This window comes from Hydra vulgaris, chromosome 02 (assembly GCF_038396675.1).
Source record: "Hydra vulgaris chromosome 02, alternate assembly HydraT2T_AEP".
Lineage (NCBI taxonomy): Eukaryota > Metazoa > Cnidaria > Hydrozoa > Anthoathecata > Hydridae > Hydra > Hydra vulgaris.
In genome coordinates this window covers 42632964-42654946 of record NC_088921.1, presented here as the reverse complement: position 1 = coordinate 42654946, position 21983 = coordinate 42632964, and the positions used below count along the sequence as shown (strand labels likewise).

At 27.6% G+C, this 21983-nt stretch overlaps 1 protein-coding gene across 1 annotated transcript in view; it reads right to left on the bottom strand.

The window, feature by feature from the left end:
* LOC100205504 (parafibromin) overlaps nucleotides 1-21983 on the bottom strand; it is a 166111-nt gene that overhangs the window by 114675 nt on the left and 29453 nt on the right. The window contains exons 4-5 of the mRNA XM_065790991.1: nucleotides 17225-17255; nucleotides 4015-4080 (exon numbers count right to left, since the gene is read on the bottom strand). Coding sequence (XP_065647063.1) covers nucleotides 4015-4080; nucleotides 17225-17255 — 97 coding nt within the window. The remainder of the gene's footprint in view (nucleotides 1-4014; nucleotides 4081-17224; nucleotides 17256-21983) is intronic.

The following is a 21983-nucleotide window of genomic DNA, read 5'->3' as shown; positions in this document are numbered from 1 at the left end:
TCAACAGCTGGAAAATATCAAAGTATTAAAAGTGCCATGCTGCGTATAAATGGTGTCCCTGTTTGTACTTTTAATGTGCATTGGCAAAGCCACATTTGGAGTCCTCAGTTACGGTTTAGGGTTTATTAGTATTAATGAGGCAATTGCTTGGGCTATTAAACAGTGTTCTGAGTACTATCTAAGCTTTGAGTCAAGTTCTTCAATCTAATTTAAAAATGAATAAAGACACTAAAAAACTATAAAACACAAAAAACCATCATCATCACCAAGTTCTCTAAACCTATCATTCACTAATATTCGTGGTCTTCGAAGTAACTTTTCTTCTGAGTCTTATCTCTTGCAAAGTTCACCAGACCTACTTGCTCTTTGTGAGACTAATTTGAGTTCAGCTGTCTCATCTTGTGATCTTAAGTGTTGATAATTATCTTTCTTTAATTCGTGAAGACTCCAATAGTCACATGCTTAGCCTGAGCATTTACATTTGTAAGAATTCACCCATTTGTCATGAAACTAGGTTTGAATCCACAGACTATTCTTTTATGTGCTTTCGTTTAGCACCATTTCACTCTATTGCCTTTCTCTTTGTTCTATATCGCTCTCTTTTTCATCTCAAGATTGCACTCTTTTTGATTTTATTTCTGATCATATTGACCAAGCCCTCTCTCTTTATCCATCAGCTAATATAGATTTTATTGGTGACTTTAATGCTCACTACTCTGAATGGCTCGGCTCTAGTGTCAGTGATTCAGCAGGCATTAAAGCCCACAACTTTTGCCTTTCTCTATCCCTAACTCTAATAGTCAACTTTCCAACTTGCTTTCCTGACAACCCAAATCATTTACCTTCTCTACTCGACTTATGTCTTGTTTCTGATCAGTGCTCAGTTTCTCCACATTCCCCCTTAGGTGCTTCTGATCACAGTTTGATCTCATTAAAACTATTATCTCATTCTTCTTCATCACCTGAATCCCCCTATTATTGAAACTCTTACAACTACAGTAAAGCTGACTGGGATTCTTTCCGTGATTTTCTTTGTGATGGCCCTTGGGTAGAAATCTTTTGTCTTCCTGTCAACAAATATGCTTCTCACATAACTTCGTGGATTCAGGATGGCATTGAACCTTTTGTTCCCTCTCGACGATTCCAGGTCAAGCCTCACTCTCCTCCATGGTTTTCCTCACACTGTGCTGCTGCGATTGCCAATCGAAACCGTTATTTCCATATTTATCAGCAAAACAACTCTCCAGAAAACAAACGTCTGTTTATTACTGCTAGAAACTATTGTAAAAACGTTTTGTCTAACGCCAAAACCCACTATTCTCAGGTCATAAATCTCGTATCTCATCTCAAAAATTAGGCTCTCGTGACTTTTGGAGAATCTTTAATAATATCAATAATATGGGCAAATCTTTAATTCCACCTCTCTTGTATGGTTCAGACTTTGTCACCTCTGTATCTAAAGTGATTTCCTGCCTAGACTCTTCTAAAGCTTGTGGCCCAGACAACATACCTGTTATTGTCTTGCAGAAGTGTTCTCCGGAGCTGTCGTCTATACTCTCAAAACTATTCAACTAGTGCTTATCAGAGTCTTGTTTTCCAGCCAGCTGGAAAGCGGCATCTGTTATCCCTATCTTCAAAAATTCTGGAGAGCGATCCGATTCGTCTAACAACCGTCCTATTAGTCTTCTTCCTATCATAAGCAAGGTTCTTGAGTCTTTAATTAACAAACACTTAATTTCTCATCTTGAATCTAATAAATTACTTTCTGACCATCAATATGGATCTCGATCTTCTTGCTCTACAGCTGATTTGCTAATAGTAATAACTGATAGGTTTTATCGTGCATTAGATAAAGGTGGAGAGGCCAAGGCCATCGCTCTTGACATTTCAAAAGCTTTTGATAAAGTTTGGCATGCTGGTCTTCTCCATAAGCTTTCTTCTTATGGTGTATCCGGCAACATCTTTAAGATTATTGAATCCTTCCTTTCCAATCGTAGTATAAAAGTTGTCCTCGATGGACAGCACTCTTCTTCTTATTCTGTAACTTCAGGGGTTCCTCAAGGTTCTATCCTTGGCCCTATACTCTTTTTAATTTACATTAACCATCTTCCAAATATTCTCACATCTAAGGTAGCATTGTTTGCTGATGATACTACCATTTACTCTTGTCGAGATAAGAAACCAATACTCTCTGATTGCTTGGAGGGGGCATTTGAGCTTGAAAAGGATCTCACGGCTGCTACAGCATGGGGCTCACAGTGGCCCGTGAACTTCAATACAGATAAAACTCAATTTTTTTTAGCCAATCGTTATCGCAATAATTTAGATCTCCCTATATTTATGAACGGTGATGTACTCGATGAGTCATCTACTCTTCATCTTCTACGATAAACTCTTACTTTTAATCTTTCTTGGAAACCATATATCAAATCAGTTGCAAAATTAGCATCTGCTAAGGTTGCATCTCTTTATCGAGCTCGACACTTTCTTACTTCGGATTCTATTCTCTATCTCTATAAATCTCAAATCCGGCCTTGTATGGAATACTGTTGCCATATATGGGGCGGTTCTTCTAATGATGCCCTTTCTCTTTAAAAAGTCAAGTCAATAATTTAATCAGGTTTATTTCAAGATCCTATAGAATTGCATTTTTTTCTACGTGCATTATTTGTTGTATTTTTTTACTGAAGAAAATTTTATAAAAAATTTTTTTTGGAGTTCCGAAAATTTTATAAAAAATTATTTGTAGGTCAGTTTTTCTCCAATTTTTTAAAATAAATTTACTATGACTTAGCGTGTTTTTCAAATAGGCTCCTCATATATATATATATATATATATATATATATATATATATATATATATATATATATATATATATATATATATATATATATATATATATATATATATATATATATATATATGAGGTATATATATATATATTATATATATATATATATATAAATGATAAAATATAATATATATAATATATATATATATATTATATATATATATATATATATATATAAATGCGGTAGTGGTGTAGTGGTAGTGCGCTTGTTTCATAAGCGAGAGGTTCCGAGTTCGATCCCGACCACGTCCCAGGTAGTACCGCGCTCAACTTGTTTCTCCGCGCAGCGGCCTTGTTCGTCAAGGTTCGTGTTTCGGAGTTATAGAGTTGAGAGAGGGTTATAACCACAATTAAGTAGCCTCCTCATCTGTAGTGGCCTTCTGGGCCTTGGGGAGGTGAAATAACAAAAATATATATATATATATATATATATATACATATACCTTATAAATTTATATATACATATACCTTATAAATTTATATATATTATACTATTATAATATATAATATCATAAGGTGTATTTATATATATATATATATATAGATAGATATATATATATATATATATATAGATAGATAGATATAGATAGATATAGATATATATATCTATATATGTGTGTGTGTGTATATATATATACACATATATATATATATATATCTATATATATATATATATATATATATATATATATATATCTATATATATATATATATATATATATATATATATATATATATATATATATATATATATATATATACATATATATATATATATATATATATATATATATATATATATATATATATATATATATATATATATATATATATATATATATATATATATATATATCTTCCTGATGATCCAGCAATGGTGAAACTTCAAGTTGAAGAAAAAAGTTAGATAAGGGTTTTTTACTAATATACATATATATATATATATATATATATATATATATATATATATATATATATATATATATACATATATATATATATATATATATATATACATTTTTAGGTAAAAGTTCATTTCGTGCTTTTTAGGTAAAAGTTGATCAAACGACAGTACAGGAGCATGGGTTGAAAAAAAATCATAACCCTAATATATATATATATATATATATATACTTTAGAATATCTATTACAAAGTTATTACCTATAGAAGCATTTCTTGAAAGAGGAAGTTCAAGTGGTGCACTTCGATCAATATTTGAGGTTGTATCTAGAGAAAATATTTCAGATAATTATTGCAAAGTAAACTTTTTTTTGTTTCTACACTTAAAGTAAATATATGTAAGCATATTAAAAAGCATCCAAAAACTTTTATTTCACTGTAAAACTATAGACAAAAGAGTATCAATTTTATTATATTGAAATAAAATACAAAAAAAAAGTAAATAATAATTTTTCACGTTTTAGCAAATTTAAAAAATTAACTAAATTAACACATAGTTGCAATCAAATATTTTTGAATAAAATATATAAAATAATATTTAAGTAATATTTTGAAGTGTGTGTATCGAGATGTGACGCGTTTTTTTGGTTCTTGTCTTTTTTGTTATTTAGGGTAAAAAACGCAAGGGTCCATTTTTTTGGGTTTTTTGGGAAAAATTCTTAAACTACTAAGTTTAATATGTTAATTCATATTTTAAATTTTAAATTTAAAATATGAATTAACATATTAAACTTTGAAAGATTTAAATTGGACAAATAATACTGAAATTTGCTGAAATTCTTTTTATTTTGGTATGCTTAAGGGTTAACACAGTTAGAGCAGCTTTGTATAAAAAATTTATAGATAAATTTATCTTCCTGGATATTAATTGGTTTTAGTGTTATATTGACACAATAAAAATTGTTACTTCACGTTTATTATATTTAATTACATTTAATATTTGATATATATATATATATATATATATTTTTTTTTTTTCTGATATTATTACTCCCAACAAGGCTGCAACCACTATATTTTTGGGAGTTACTAGTAAAAAAAAAGAGTTATAGAGCAAAGAAACGATTGACAAAAGACTTAAAGAGTTGTGGGTTGTATGAGTCAGGAAAACTTCAAGATAGGAAAGAGTTCCAAAGAATTGAAATGCCTGGAAAGAAACTAGGTGAATAAAAGTTTCTAGAGCATGCAGAGACAGATATAGTAAACGAGTGAGACTTAGCTGAATGATGAGTCAAGCAAGAATAAGTTTTTGTTGATGGAAGTAGAGATGATAACTACTTTGAGCAGCAGTCATGATAGTATTTGTAAAAAAGAGAAATAGATGCAACTTTACGATGATGGAAAAGAGTCTCAGGCTTCAAAGATAGAGTAGGCCCAACTACGTTTACAATGCATTATAAGACCTTGTCTAGAAGAGAAAGAGCATCATTAGAAGAACCAGCCCAAATATGACAAAAGTATTCCGTACAGGGACAAATAAAAGATTTGTTAAGGTAGTAAATGGAATAAGTAGAGAGAGCACAGTAAAGAGAAGTGAGCACAATAAAGAGAAGCAACCTTAGCAGACGCTAATTTCGCAATCAATTGTACACATGGTTTACATAAAAGGTTAGTAGAAAACAATAATCCAAGAAGATGTAAAGAAGAGGACTCAGTGAGAAGGTCGCCACTTATTAATATAGGAATGTCAACAGTATTGTGATAGTTGTTTGCAGTAAACAACTGAGTTTTGTTAAAGTTAAAATTTACAAGCCACTGTGAGCCCCAATCTGTTACAGAAGTGAGATCAGATTCAAGATTGGCTGCCTGTTTTAAGCAATCAAAAAGAAAAGACTTTTTGTCAAGACAAGAGTATAATGTTGAGAAGATTGTTAATGTAGATAAGAAACAAAACAGGACCAAGGAAAGAACTTTGAGGTACCCGAGAAGTTAATGGAAATGAAGAATAGTGTTCGCGTTCAAGGATGACTTATTAAAAGTGGTTAGAAAGAAACGATTTGATAATCTCAAAAACATTCTCAGATACACCATATGAAGCAAGGTTATGGAGAATACCAGCATACTAAACTTTGTCAAAAGATATTATAAACACTGAGATGTGATTTTCTATCTAAAGGGATTTTAAGGTACCATAATATCTATATATACATACATATTTATAGAAAGAGAGAAAAAGGATATCTTTAAATTATTGAGTGATTTCTTATTGTTCTTCTTGTTGGTAATCAATTATGATTAAGCTCTCCATACAGGGGGCAGAAATAAAACCTTGGTGGCAACCAAGGTTTTATTTCTGCCCAATTATTTAAACCTCTGAACCAAATTAGCAAAATAGAAAAAGTTATGTTCCTTTTGCCATACGATTATGTCTAAAAATTGACCTTGAACAACAAAGCATGTTGAAGAACTTTGCAAGTGTCCTGATATAACAAGCAAGTGATATAACATTGTCCTGATATAGCAACAAGTGATATAAGTGACAGTAACACAATTTTTTGAATTTTTCCAATTTACCTCAAAAGTAATAACGAGTGAGGAGAAATTAGTAAAACAAAAATCAAAGCCTTGTATTTTTAAAGAAATAAAAGCAAAGTTTTTTTTAATATTTTTTTTAAGTTAATACAATATTTATTTTAACAAAATTAATTTTTATAAACCGATAGCAATCCCTTGTATTTTTCGTTGTCTAAAATTAAAACACTCTGTTCTTTATAGAGGTGATTTATGAGTTTTCAGCTTCTTTTTTGTGCCCTTAGACGCATCATTGTCCATCATTTTATTTGCGTGTTTTTTCACATTTATGGTACTTAATGTTCATTTTGGCCAATTGTGTGCCAATTGTCTTTTGATCGGCGTTGAATTTACTTGCAAGTTTTGTTTGCTTACACCTTTTCGATTGTTGGTCAATCTGCAAAGTTTTGCTTTTTTGTCTCGAGTCCACGATGATGGGCATCCAGAATTATTATAAAAATTTTGAAAGGTTTAAACGAACGAAAAGAATGAAGAAAAAATAAAACAAGAAAATAATTAAAAGAATAAAAGATTTAATAAAACAAAAACAAAACAAAGTTAAAAGAATAAAAGTTCGAAAAATGTTCTAAATAATAATAAAAAGAACTAATTAAAACAAAAATAAATCGCCACCAATTTTTCTAATTTTTCTTCCAAAAATAACAAAAGATTATTATTTTTTAATTTTTTTTATTTTAAAGAAGTTTTTGTGTTTGCGTTTTCTTTTTTTAGTTTTGCCTTTTTGTTTGCGTAAATGTTACTATTTGTCCTGTTGTTGCTAATTATTTTAGTTGTTTGCTGTTGTTATTGAGTGTTTTCATATTTTTTTGTCTTATTATTTAATTTATTATAGCTTAATCGTTATTTATTTATTTGTTTAGTTAATTTAATTTACGTTTGAGTTTGTTTTTAATATTGCTGTTAAATTTTTGATTTGTCTGTGTTTATTTTATTTAGGTGTAAGGACTAGTTTTTAACTAATACGAGTTAAACCTAACCTAATTTTGAAAAAGAAAAAGAAAAGTAACTATCTAAAATAATAATAAAACTTTGAAAGTGTCAAAGTTTGTTTCCCGCATTTTCTATTATTAATTAGAACAGAAAAAAATTGTGCGAGCGTTTAAATGTATTTAATAAAATACTTCATTAGTTAGTTAAGTTACTTTCTAAATAAAAATTAAAAAGTTTTATTGTTTAAACAAAAATACTATTTTATCTTTATTTTTTTACAAACTTTATTAAAGATTTAGAGATGAAGTAATAGAACTAAATTTGCCCAAAAAAATACTTTACAGACCTTGGTAAGAAGCATTACACAGCTCACTTTTTTCATAAACGTCGAAAGCATTCAGTTAGGCAAAAACTTTTTTTTCTTTTTTTGGAATATTTAAATTATCTTTTACTATTGTTTATGCGATGTTTATTCAGAAGATATTAGGTCATAAGAAAAAGACATTTAACCGCAACTGAGAGTTTTTTAAAGGAAGTTTTTTTTAAATAATAATTTAATTTAGATAAGAAACAAAACAGGACCAAGGAAAGAACTTTTGAGGAAATTTATTTATAAATAATAGTTTAAAAAAATTTTAATTTTAAAAGACTTAAATTAAAAGATTTTAAAAATTTAAATTGAGTTTTAAAAGAATGTAAAACGTTGAATAGTAAAATGTTTAATGCAAAATTTAGTTTCAAATGAATGTAAAATAGTTTTTCAATAAAGCAGTTTTTATTCTTATTGTCTGCTAATTAATTCATTACGTAAAACATAAGTTTCTTCATCATAGATTATCATAAACTATAAAATGTGAAAGCAAATTAAAAACTTTTTTTCTTGTAAAAAGGGAGAAGTGCTTGTTTGAGAGAATTTTTTTCACAAATGTAATTAGAAAAAAAAATTTCTTATTAATTCAATATCGTGTAAAGTTCTTTTGGCGTAATACATTTATGAACTTAAATTACGTTTACAAATATCTTATTGGTAAACTGATTAAATCTATAAATTGTTTATAATCTTTATTAAAAATACTATACTAAATGTGTACAAATTAAAACAAATAAATTGTGATAAACAAACAAAAGATTATGTTAAGTATAAGATTGTTTTAAGAAATTAATTACAAGTAAATATAATCTTTTTCAAATACCAAACTTTGATTCTATTTATAATTTTTGTAAAAAGTTTAAAAAATTTTTAATGTGGTTTAATTTAAATTTAATAACAACGCAATACTTTAAAATACTTTCAATAGTTTTTAGGCTACTGTAACAAATAGTGTCTTAATAATTACAACACATTAAAAGCAAAGGATTTTAAAGTATTTGTAAATTGTTATTTAATATTTGTCAATACTTTGTTGTAGTAAAAAAGAGCGCTTATTTTTTTTAAAGAATAAGCGCTCTACAATTTAAGTGAAAAACCTAATGGCCTGTATATCAACCTGAGCTTTATCTGAAAGTAAAAAAGTGAATATTATCAATAGTTTACAATATTACTTTTAATTACGCAATTTATTTGTAGTCTACATCTAGCCCTATAATGAAAAACGACTAGAATATTTTTATTAAAAATAGCAATTAGCAACTCAAAAAGTTGGCAGACAACCAAAATTAACAAACTGGTTACTTTCAGTTGCCCTTATGGCAATCTTCTAAAAGTCCAAGTGTGCACCCCTATACATGAAATTGTGCTTTTAATGATTATATATTATACTAGAATAAAAGAAAATTATTCCAAAATTTATGCCAAAAAAAAAATAAAAAATTGCTTACAAAAATAAAAAAAACGCCAAAAAAAAAGCAAAAAGATGCCAAAAATGATCATATATTATACTAGAATAAAAGAAAATTATTCAAAAATTTATGCCAAAAAAAAACTAAAAAATTGCTTAAAAAAACAAAAAAAACGCCAAAAAAAAAACAAAAAGATGCTAAAAAAACAAAATACATATTTTTTTGACCCAAAAAAACGCAAAAAGAAAAAAAAAGTTTTTTTTGCAACAGTGTGTTTTTTAACATAAATAATATGATATTAAAATTTGTCATTATTTACCACTCATTTTATCAGTTGAAGCATTTTTTTTCTTTGTATTTGCAGAAAAATAGAATTAGGAAATTTCTCATTATATTTTGCAAAGATATGCGAGTGATGCATATATGTAAGAAATGATTTGAATAAATTTTTTTTTCTTATAACAAGGAGCATCTAAAAAGAACATCTTCAAAATAAAGCCAATAATTGTGTAACTAGGATATATAATTGATTAAAAATAACAAGTTAATTTTCAAGTTTTTTTATAGTACTTTGTATAAAATGTAAACATAGTAAATCTTCGTTTTAAATTTTATTTTAAAATTTTTTTTTAATTTTCTTTTAAAATTATAAAAGAAAGATTAAAATTCAAAACGTAAGCAAGGCAATGTATGGAAAATATATGGAAACAATTTTATAAAACAGGCAATAATTTTTATCAACTAAAAAAATTAATTCATACTTTTTGTGAAATTAATTCGTATACACAATACAGGGTGGCCACTCAAATTCGAAAATGAAATTCCATGACTTTTCCATGACTCTACATAAACTTTTATGATAAATCACTAGAGTATTATATTTAGTAATTGCCATGCACTAAGCATCTGCAACTTGGTCAATATAAAACATGCAAACCAAAAACTAATTGCTAGAAAGTTCTAAAATCATGTCTGAAAAAAACTCTGATGTTTGCATTATAACTGACTAAAGTTTGACAATTGCAACTTTAAAAATAAAGGTACGTGATCTTTTAAGAGACCAGTAGTAGCGACGATAAGAGTGAAAAAATCAAACTACTTTACTGAAATAAAGTATTTTTATTCAAGATATGAAATGACTTAAATAAATACTTTCAACTTAAAATGTTAAACAAAACAAACTATAAGAACAAATCCTAGTAAAACTAACTTTTTTTAAATCTGTTTTTAATTTACCAATAGAATTATTCAGCTGTTCAATAAGAGTTTGCTTTTCTTTTAATTTTTGCCAGAAAGCATTGGATTTAACTAATAATTCCATGGAGTTAGATTCTTCAGCTTGAATGCTAAAACATTCAATTTTTTTGTTTAGGATAAGGATACATGATTGAATATTTTTCTTTCTCTTTTTACACCAATAATTCCTTAAGTGATAAGCTTTCTTTTTTCAGCTTTTTTAGTAATAATATTTTCCTTTTCATCTAAATATCAACTAGCTGACCAAAACAAGCAAATCCAACTTCTTTGATATTAAACATATTATTTTGGGATAGACATGCTGCATTTTGCACTTACATATATTTCAAAGGACATCTTTCTTGAAGTTTTAACCAATTTTCTACAGTTTTCAACAATTTTCATCAGCATAGTAATGCAATCTTCTTTGAACTTATGTTTTGCGGTTTCTGTTACATCTTTAGAGCGTAAAATAAACTTGACTGCTGTTCCAAGATGTATTTGATCAGCAGGCACTTGATTTAGCTTTTTTGAGACATCAAGCTTGATAAGTCTTCATAAAAGAAGATATATTGAATATTGCAACCACTACATAGGTTGCAATATTCAATATATCTTCTTTTATAAAGATGCACAAAATCTTTTGAAGCATCCTTTCATTTTGAAAAATCATTTTGAAGCATCCTTTCAAGGTATCATTTAGGAAAGGAACCATTAAAGAATCAGTTTGGAATGTCACCAAATATTCATTCAAATGATGTGCCATATTACTGAAGAATTCCAACTTTGATATTAGAAGATTGTCCTTATAATGACTTATTAGTATATCATACAATTTACATTTAGGCCTTTGGCTTTTGCTAAGACTTTCCCAGTATAAAAGGACCTTAACAACATTTCCCAAAATATTAATGGGTTTATCAGCAACTGCTTCATCCTCAATCCAGCATGTTGGACAGAATCTAATAAAAAGTAATAAATAAATAAATGATGGATCTGTTAAAATTTTATGTTTCAGTTGATGGTGTGCTTAACAACGGGAAGTAAAAAGCTGAGGGCATAATAGTTTTAGACTTTTAACATGAAAAATGATTTATAATACCGTTACCTCAATGGAAATTCTTCACGATAGTTTTCTTTTACATAAATGTTCCTTTTAGCAGGTGAATCATGAAAGACTTGCCACATTGCCTTAAGGATATATTTTAAGTTCCATGGTATCAATTCAACACCAGAAGCAAATGCACCATGAATCACATGCAACCCAATAACAACTTCCAATATCAAGTAATGATGGTAACTCAGAGCTATAGCGTTGGTCGTTAAGAAGATCTAGATCTTTCTAGTTGGTACTTGGTCCATCCATGGAGAGCTGAAACAAGTTTTTTGTTGCTACTTCCTTTAATGCTTCATTTAACTATGAGGTTAAATTTTCAGCATTAGATTGTTTTAAAAATTTCGAATCCAAATAACGAGTTTCAACGACACTTGAGGATTCATTCTAATAACAAATTAGAATATCCATATGATCCTCTTAGTCTCTTAAGTATAATTCAAAGACTCATCATAGGAGACAACAAAAAATTGTGATAGCTGAACTTCCTAATTTAACGCATTTTTAAAATAAAGACACATTCCAAAACTTATTAAATAGCCACATTTTGTTCTACTTAATGAAAAACCTTTTACAATTTTGCTATCTGTAAACATAACTTTAAACAAATCACTTAAACCAGTACATGATCTAAATGAATAGTGGGACACAACAACCTTTAAAGTCCACAGTATTTCTGCATTAAGAGTGCAGGCAGGAACAATGTGCATTCAATAGATTTCAAAATCTTTGAAGGTGTTTTAAATGAACAAGATTTTTCTATTGGAAGAGGTAGTTTGTCAAAAAAGATACCAATGATTTTAACTTCTTCTGTCAATATAAAATATTTAATTTTAAGAAATATAAATCAAATGCCTATAGTAAGTGACCGGGGCCCCCGCCCAGGCCAAAAACAGAGGTTTTTGCAAACCTGGCCCCGACCCCGGCTAAACAAACACAATTTGCAAGGGTTACTAGCCAGGGCTGGATTTTTGTTGTTGTTGTTGCTGCTGTATTTTTTTATTTTTTTGAAGTTAAAATTTGTTAAGAAAGTTTAAGAAAATATAAGAAAAAGTCACAAAAATAATATATACGAATATAATATAATTCATAAATATTTACAATGACAAATAAGAAAGAACAAAGTAGATCAGATGGATATATGGTATCTTTAAAAGATAGGAAAAGAAGCAATGATCTTAGAAAGAGTATGAGAGTAGTAATTATATTTATAGTGTGTATCAGAGAAGATGATAATGATGCCAATGATTAAGATGATGATGATGATCATTGTCATCATCATCATCATAATCATCTTAACCATCATCATCAACTGTATGCTTGATGATGATGATGATGATGATATTATGATGATGATGATGATGATGATAATATGATGATGATGATGATGATGATGATGATGATGATAATGATGATGATGATGATGATGATGATGATGATGATGATGATGATGATGATGATGATGATGATAATGATGATGATGATGATGATCATGATATTATGATGATGATGATGATATTATGATGATGATGATGATGATGATGATGATGATGATGATGATGATAATGATGATAATGATGATGATGATGATGATGATGATGATGATGATGATGATGATGATAATGATGATGATGATGATGATGATGATGATGATGATGATGATGATGATGATGATGATGATGATGATGATGATGATGATGACGATGATGATGATGACAATGATATACCTTTATACAAAATATATCATGAATTTTAAATAAAAATAATATATTTATAAGGAATATCAATAGTAATGCAGCCCCGGTCACAAACCCGGCCCCGGCTATGTTTTATCAAACCCGGCCCCAGCCCCGGTCAAATATCAACCCCGGTCACTTACTAAATGCCTATCATGCTGTTAATCCATTTGTAAGATCAGGACTGTGTATTTTTATTGTGAATTAGGAAGATTACAATGCATAGTACATGAGCTCTTCTTACCCTTACCCAGAACTAAATTAGAGGGTTAATACCAGTTTTTCTAAGTAAGTTGCCTTTACCCTGGCTCAGGAAATGCTATGAAACAGGTTGTACTGGATTACATGTTACCAGTAGCAGTGTGACTTGACCTGACCATAATTGATTGATTGATACAAACTCAAACAAAATTTAAAAGTGTGTTTTAATTATTTATCAAACTTATACTTTGATAAATACTAAAATTTAAATTAACTTTTGAAAAGAGTGACCTAATCTGACTGATTGCAATAAAATGATAATCTATAACATACACTGAAAAAATATCTTTTTTAAAAAGGACTTAAACTAGACATACTAGTACTTTTCTTTGCATCCTAAAAATATCACAAGTAGAAAAAAAATACCCCAAGTAGAAAAAAAATATCACAAGTAGAAAAAAAAAGTATCACAAGTAGAAGAAAAAAAAAAGACCATTTTAAAAAGTTCCATGAATTTTCCATGACTTTCAATGAAAACTTAGGAATTCCATGAATTCAATGAAAAATTAGGAATTCCATGACTTTTTCCATTACCAAATAAAATTCCATGATATTTCCATGATTTTCATCATTTCCATGACCAGTGGAAAACCACCCTGCAATATTTATTTTTTTTACTCAGTAACATATGATTTAAAATGTAGAGAAGTACAATACTTAAAAAATATATACTTAAGCAAAAGTAAAAGTATACATTTAAAAAAATACTTAAAAAACTAAAAATTCACAAAAAAAACTACTCAATTACAGTAATGCAAGTAAATGAAATTCGTTACTTTCAACATCTGCTATAAATCTTAATAACAATTGTAAAATGACAATAAAAGCCTTATAATATACTACACAAACTTACTATAATATACTACACAAACTTGCTATAATATACTACACAAACTTAGTATAATATACTACACAAACTTACTATAATATACTACACAAACTTACTACAATATACTACACAAACTTACTATAATATACTACACAAACTTACTATAATATACTACACAAACCTTACACAAACCTTAAAACAATAAAAAAAAAAGACTTAAACCTTTAGTTGATATTGATTTTTTTCACAATGATACAGGATTTTTTTCACAATGATACAAGATTTTTTTCCTGCTCTGAAATGAGCTATACTCATTAAACCAGATGTTAATATTGGCGACTATGTAATATATAGAAATACTGATGACTATGCAATATATAGAAATATTGACGACAATCTAATATATAGAAATATTGACGACTATGTAATATATAGAAATATTGACGACTATGTAATATATAGAAATATTGACGACTATGTAATATATAGAAATAACAGATTGAATAGTGAAAATAAGAGTGGTGTTGTGCTAACATTTCATTAAAATCCTATATATCTTAATAGTTTATTAAAATCATATGTATGTTAATAGTTCAATAAAATCAAATTAAAATTATATGAAATCAGTATTATTAAACCTAATTCTAATGTCACTAAACAGATATGGACATGCATTGAGTAAAAAATTATAGTCATTGACTTTCAGTCTAAGAATCAAGTACCTGGTACACTGGCCTTAAAACATTTGTCAAGAAAAAATTTTAATTAGTTAAAATTATCATCCACTAAGAATTATTCACAAAAACTCATCTAGTAAAACTAATAAAAATATTATAAATTCTATTAGGGATAAAAAAAATTCTATAAATATCTTAAATCATTTCATTGGTATAATGATAACAAGTGACAGTGTAACACCTTAGTATGGAAAAACAATATTGCAGAATCTTATAGTAGTATGTTTAAATGTTTTTTTGAGTAATGCGTACTGAATATTTTAAATCAACAAAAAAGAGCTAACAAATATACTTGATCAATTGTTTGTAGATAATAGTAATTTAATTTATGACTCATTTCACATTTCACCGCCTGGTTTGAGTAGTAAAGGATATCATATTATAAAATAGTTTTTTAATATCAAAGCTAAAAATATTTCATATCGTAGAGGAAACTATTATAAAAATAATTTCTATATAAAAAGTATGAATTAAATTTAAAAATTTTAAAACTTATCTATTGACAAATAATATGATGACAAATAATATAATGATATATCATTACAACTAATGTAATAAATACTTTAAGATAAAACAAGCAAAACTTTTAAGAAAATAACAAGAATTATAAAGCTCAAGAATATTGAATAAGTAAAACATGCCAAGAGCAATAGTCCTTACCTCATCTCATGCACAATAGAACTTTTCTGTTATAACCAGGTTAACCAGTAGAACAAGAAGATGAAATTCATACTGATTGTCAGAAAGTTGTCTCAACTCGAGATATTAGAAGTTTAGATTCAAAGACTTTAGTAAGAAAATGACAGGAATCATGAGCACAAGAACAATGTCATTAGCACGAGATGAATTAAAATAATGAAAACGAAAAAAAGGATGTTGGATGTCTAAAAGTGGATTTCAATTAACAGTTTGAAATAACGTTAGTTTAATTTAGCTCATGTGATTAAAAATGGAGTTTTAATTAAAAAAGGTTTGATAAAATCAAAGTAATTTTTGATGTTTAATATTTTAGTACATTTTACTATTAATTTTAAATTTTTTATATAATATAATTACATTTTTATAAAATTAATAATTAAGCATAAGAAAAATTTAATTTCAAAAGATTTATGTAATTTATTACCGCTTAATAATTTACAATGCACAAAGATATTTTAATTTTTCAATTTTATTACCATGTTCGAGTGATCATTATTTTAAATAGAAACCAAATGTAGCTGTAGATAATATGAAATATTAGCACGCGATGATGATATGAAGTATGATGCAAAGTACAATACCATACAAATTATGATGTGATGATGATATGATGTTTAATGTAGTGCAGTAGTTTATTTTTATTTAAAATTAAAAATTTAAATCAATGAAATCAAATATTTAATACTAGAAGATCAGGACTTTTATAAAATGCCACAATAAAAATTACTAATGCTAATCGTTTTTTTTTTATAACTCCATTAAAAAAATGTTTTTTAAAAAGATTTAATAAAAAAAAAATAATGAAAAAATTTAAAAAGGAAAAAAAAACATTTCATAGAATGTTTTTAATTAATAGCAAAAAAAATAATAAAATAAGAACTTTAATAGAGTATATAGGTGGCAACTATTCATCTTATTTCAATAAAAATATTAAAGATGCTTTTTCAAAATATTTCTGTCTAAAATATTTTAGATGTAATGAACATTTAGTATTTTCAGAATACATCCTGGTTGTTTGTAAAAACTTGATTTTAAAAACTTTTTTTTAACTGGGTAACCTTGACTGGCAAGAATTCATTTTGGTAGGTCCAAACAGTAATTTTTATCATTTCAGGCAGCCGTTGACAATAAATAAATACAAGATTATTACAATTAAAAGCAACAGCTGCACAAGAAAATGAAAACCTTAGGGTAGAGCGAGGCTTGACTTAAAAGCAACAAGAAGGAATAAAAACTTTACTGCCTTATACATCATTATACATTACTATTGCATATTGCAGCATATAAAGTAGATTGTAAGTAGTCAACCATATAATGGGTAAAAACCTATCATTCTATCCCTATGTAAGAACTCTATCATTCTTGTTTACATAATATAACAAATAGAATGTAAAACACAATCAAAGCATATCATTTTGTAGAAATACTCTGAATTTATAAAAATATAATATAAAAGTATTACATTGGAACAGCAATATTGGAAATATAATATTTTAAAAATATATTTGAAGTAAAATGTGTGCGCCAAATATATATTAAATATGCAATATAAATGTACCTTTTTCTCCATTTAAATAACCAAGAAGATCCTAAACAAAATAAAAAACTAAAAACAGGATTGCTATATTTTTACAATGATAACATGTCTTATATCATAAATTATAAGAACAAGGGATAGACATCTAATTTAAGAAATTCCAAAAGTTTTGACAAAACCATATATATTCATATATATATTTGTCTTTTTTTTCTGTAGCCTGACTTAATTATATTTCATACATTTTTTAAATGACTTTTAAAAGAATTAAATTAAAGGGATGGACATTAAATACCATGCTACTATTTTAATATATAAAAGACCTAGTGTCTTTTATATATTAAAATAACAACTGGTGAAAAAATTAAACATAGGTATCCGTCATCTATTTTTGCACACTATTTTAAAAATGTCATATGCATTAAGCCACTATCTAAACATACTTTTTTTTTTTGAGCACATATATATTGAATTCTCTTGATTGGCTTAGATATTTTAAATTAGGTCGGGCTAAAAAGACTAGTTCTGCTAGACAGAACTGGTCTTTTTAGCCCTTACTATTTAAGCCACTCAAGAGAATTCAACCCTCTAATCAATAACAATAAAACAATACAAAACCTACTTTTTAGAATAAAACAATACAACACTTACTACAATATAAACATACAAAACTTACTACAATATAACAATATAAAAATTACTACAATATAACAATGCAAAACAATAAACTTTTAATGATAAATTTACTGTTGACTATGATTTCTGTATAAGCTTTTTCTTCTTAAAATAAATCTTTGTTTAACCCTTATGCATAAATAGTCTCAAACATCCTTTGGCAAAACTTAAACTTTATAATATTTTAAACTGTCTTAATTAAATTTCTTTGTTTGATCTCATCCTTTATATTTTATGTGATACTTTTATGTGTATTACCTTACTTATTCTTTGTGTGTACAGAACTATAGTAACAACAGTACTAACTACAGTATGCAACAGAACTATGGTAACAAACATAATTGCTGTTTTCAAGGAAAAATTTGGGTTAGCTAGATATGGTTTAAACATTCAATTGGTATGTGCATGTACATACATAAAAATATATATGTATGGGTATATGGATGTATATTAGGGTGACAAATAAATGCATTGAAAAAAAATTTTTCTATGCCCTTAACCCTTTATATGGATCCATTTTATAAAAAAATGATATTGGGAAAATTTTGATGGAATATGTTAATGTTAAGGGGTTGCTCAGCCAGTTTTTTAATTTGGCAAGATTGCTCGAACACACAATATTTCATATTTCTCATCACTTATCATATCTATTCTACTAATTATGTTGAGAATATTATCAACATTTTATTATTTCCTAACCTTATGAGTCATTATGCATAATACACTTTGTTATTTTTTTTAGAAAATTAATAAGTTAAAAATAAAATAAGTTGGCCGGAACTCACAAAACCCACTGTAATACTTCATCATCCACTTAAGTTATTGCATCAGTATTGTACTACTGCCAAAATTAGTGTATCATCCTGTAATTCCAAATGAGTTCATTGTCTTGAATGAAAATACATTTTAAAAACATATAGTTCGATAGATATTTTTGAAGTCAAATTATAATGGAGACTAGAAGTCAAAATGAAGTACGGAGTGTTGGTCAAGCTACAGCTGTGATCACAGGACAAAAGTTGCCATCTAAAAGGCAAGTTTTGCAAACTTATTTTTTTTTTTTAAATAACAACAATTTAAGAAAAAGTGCAGGTCTTGCAACAGATCTGGTTCTAGACTTTTGGCAAAGAGCTAGAGATCCGACAAAGCAACGTTATCATGTTGAAAAACTTGTTGAGAAATATGGAAAGATGAAAAAGAATGATAAAAATGAAGAAACGTTTTCTCAAGAAATCAAAGAACTGTTTGATATTGCTCATGAAGATGCTTTAAAATTAATCACAATAGAAGAAGACAAGACGTTTCTTAAAATACAAAGAGAAGGAAGAAAAGGCTACATGAGCTCAGTTAATTGTAAATTGTTCAAACAAGAACAGTGTATTTTAGACAGAAAAAAAGTAAGCAAAGAAAGAGAAACAAAAGAGGTGAATTGAAAATAAAAAAAAATGTGTTCAACAGTCACAGACCCAGTTTTGACAGAATAAGACTCCTCTCAGGGTACTGATAATGAGGTAGATGACTTTGTTCCATCAATAGCAAAAAAACTGAAAAAGAAGAAACAAATAAAAAGAAAGTGAGTACTTCAGCATGATGTTCTGCTCTTGATCGTTTGAAAATTCCAAATCATTCTGGCTCCTTGGTTTTGTCTACAATTTGTCAAGGGTTAGGTGCCAATATTAAACATGTTTCAACATCATATGAATCTCTTCGATGTGCATCTATTAAGAATCATTTTAGAATTCAAGCCACAAGTTTCATTAACTGTTCATTGGGACAGAAAATTGTTACCTGACTTGAACAGCAGAGATGAAATGGATCGACTGCCACTGCCACCATGGATTTCCTGTCACTAATATAGATTAGTGACAGGATATGATGTAGAAAAACTGTTGTCAGTCCCAAAACTGAAATATGCACCGGTGAACAACTGAGTTATACAACAGAACAAGCTTTAAAAGATCAGAACATTTCATATGACAAAATTGTGGGACTCTGTTTTGATAATATTTCAAACTACACAGGTGTACATTCAGGTGCTTGTACCTTGCTGGAAAAATTAATTGGAAAGTCTTTATTATACATAGCCTATCGACAACATGTTCATGAAGTGATTTTATTCCATGCTTACAAAACTTGCTTTGGAGCATCTTCTGGTCCAGAGGTCAAGTTGTTTCTATGATTTCGTGATCAGCGGAGTAAATTCGATTCTGAATCTTGGCTCTTAACTGATGCAGATCTGAAAGTCTATGGTTCGCTTGTAACATCAGTAATAGAATTTGCTGTAAATATGCTTCTAGGAACAAAACAACCTCATGATAATTACAAAGCATTTTTGCAACTGTTGATAATTTTTTTAGGAAAAACTCCTCCAGGTCAAGGCGGAATAACCTTTCATACTCCTGGTGCTATGCACCAAGCAATACAAATGGTAAAAGCACTCTACACTATTAAAATATACTTGTTTCAACATCAATTTCATTTAACAAAGAATAAAGATAAGAATCTTTGATGATTTTCAATGTTTTCAATTTTGATTTACATGGAACACCTATCTCTTTATCTGCTCCTCACAATGACCTTACACTGATTGAGAAGTTGGATAATTTCAAAATGTTTGACAAAGAAGTTGCTGAATCTGTCATAAAAGCCATTGCAGGGCATTTATGTATTTAACTGAAGAACTTGTGAGTCTCTTTTTTTAGCAATGATGCTGATAACCAAACTAAAGAAAAAATGTTGATTGCACTTGAAAAGTCAGCTAAAAAAAAAAGGTAAAAAGGCTTGAAGGTAAAGGATTAATGGATACAATTGTAAATATGAACTTAGATGACTTTGTAACAAATGGATCAAATTGTTTTTAAAGTGCTTGGAATAAATTGGACATTTATGAAGGATCATTGCCAAGATACATGGAGTAAAGTAACTGAATACCAGGAAGCATACAAAATTGTTAATTCTATGAAAGTTGTGAATGACACAGCCGAAAGAGGGGTGAAACTTGTTTCAGATTACATAAAAATCTTGACATTAGATAATACTCAATTGCAATATGTTTTACAAACTGTTGAAGAACATCGACGTCAAATTCCAGATATGCAAAAGTTCACAATTGTGAAGGCATAAATGAAAACAAGTGAACAATCAACAAGCGAAAACAAGTGAACAACTTGTATCAAAATCTGATTAAAATAAACATTAAATTTGAACAAAAAAATTAAAACTTTGCATCTAAATAAAATTAAAATACATTCGTATTTATTTTCCATTGACCCTTGAATTTGATAATATCAAGTTCATTGAGCAACCCCTGATATCAAAATATCATAATAATTTTCTGCACAGTTTATTTTTTAGTTAAAAGGAACACAATAAAGGGTTGAGAGTCCGATTTTGAACACTTTTTTTTTTTTTGTCACCCTAATATATATATGTACCAGTGTTTCACAGGAAGACGTGAGATCGCACACAATTATATGACCACGAAAAAACATACATAGTTTTGATGACTTGACCACAGCTATATTTTCAAAATTTAAAAATGCGCTACAAAAACTTACCTAAACTTATCTAAAAAAAACATTAAAAAATGAAGAAAAAACACGCAAAAAAAAAAAAAAATTAAATATATATAAATATAACTTAACTAAAAAAAAACTCATCAAACTAAAATGCTTAGTTTATTTAATTTACGCATTAAAAAGCTATTTCGTTCTTTGTTTTAACATTTGAACTTTTTTTTTTTTAAGTATGTTTAAAATGATTTACATTTATCATAAAAAATACATAATTATATAAGTAAAAAAAACAACAGTTATTTAATACTTATTATAAAAATTCATTAGAAGTGTTTTGTTACTTCATTAAAAAGCGTTTTGAAAATATACAAGCATTTAAAAAACTTATTTAATTGTAACAGCTCTCAAAAACATTTTTTTTTTTCAAAGAAATTTTGTTTATCTTTTTAAATGTATTAATTTTAATTATTCTTATATCAAAATTCGTTAAAAAGACTTTTGTTGTCGTAGAATGTCATCGTTTATAAAAACAAAACAATTTTTTTATTTTTAATGTTTATTATAAAAAAATGCACACTTAAACAATTTAT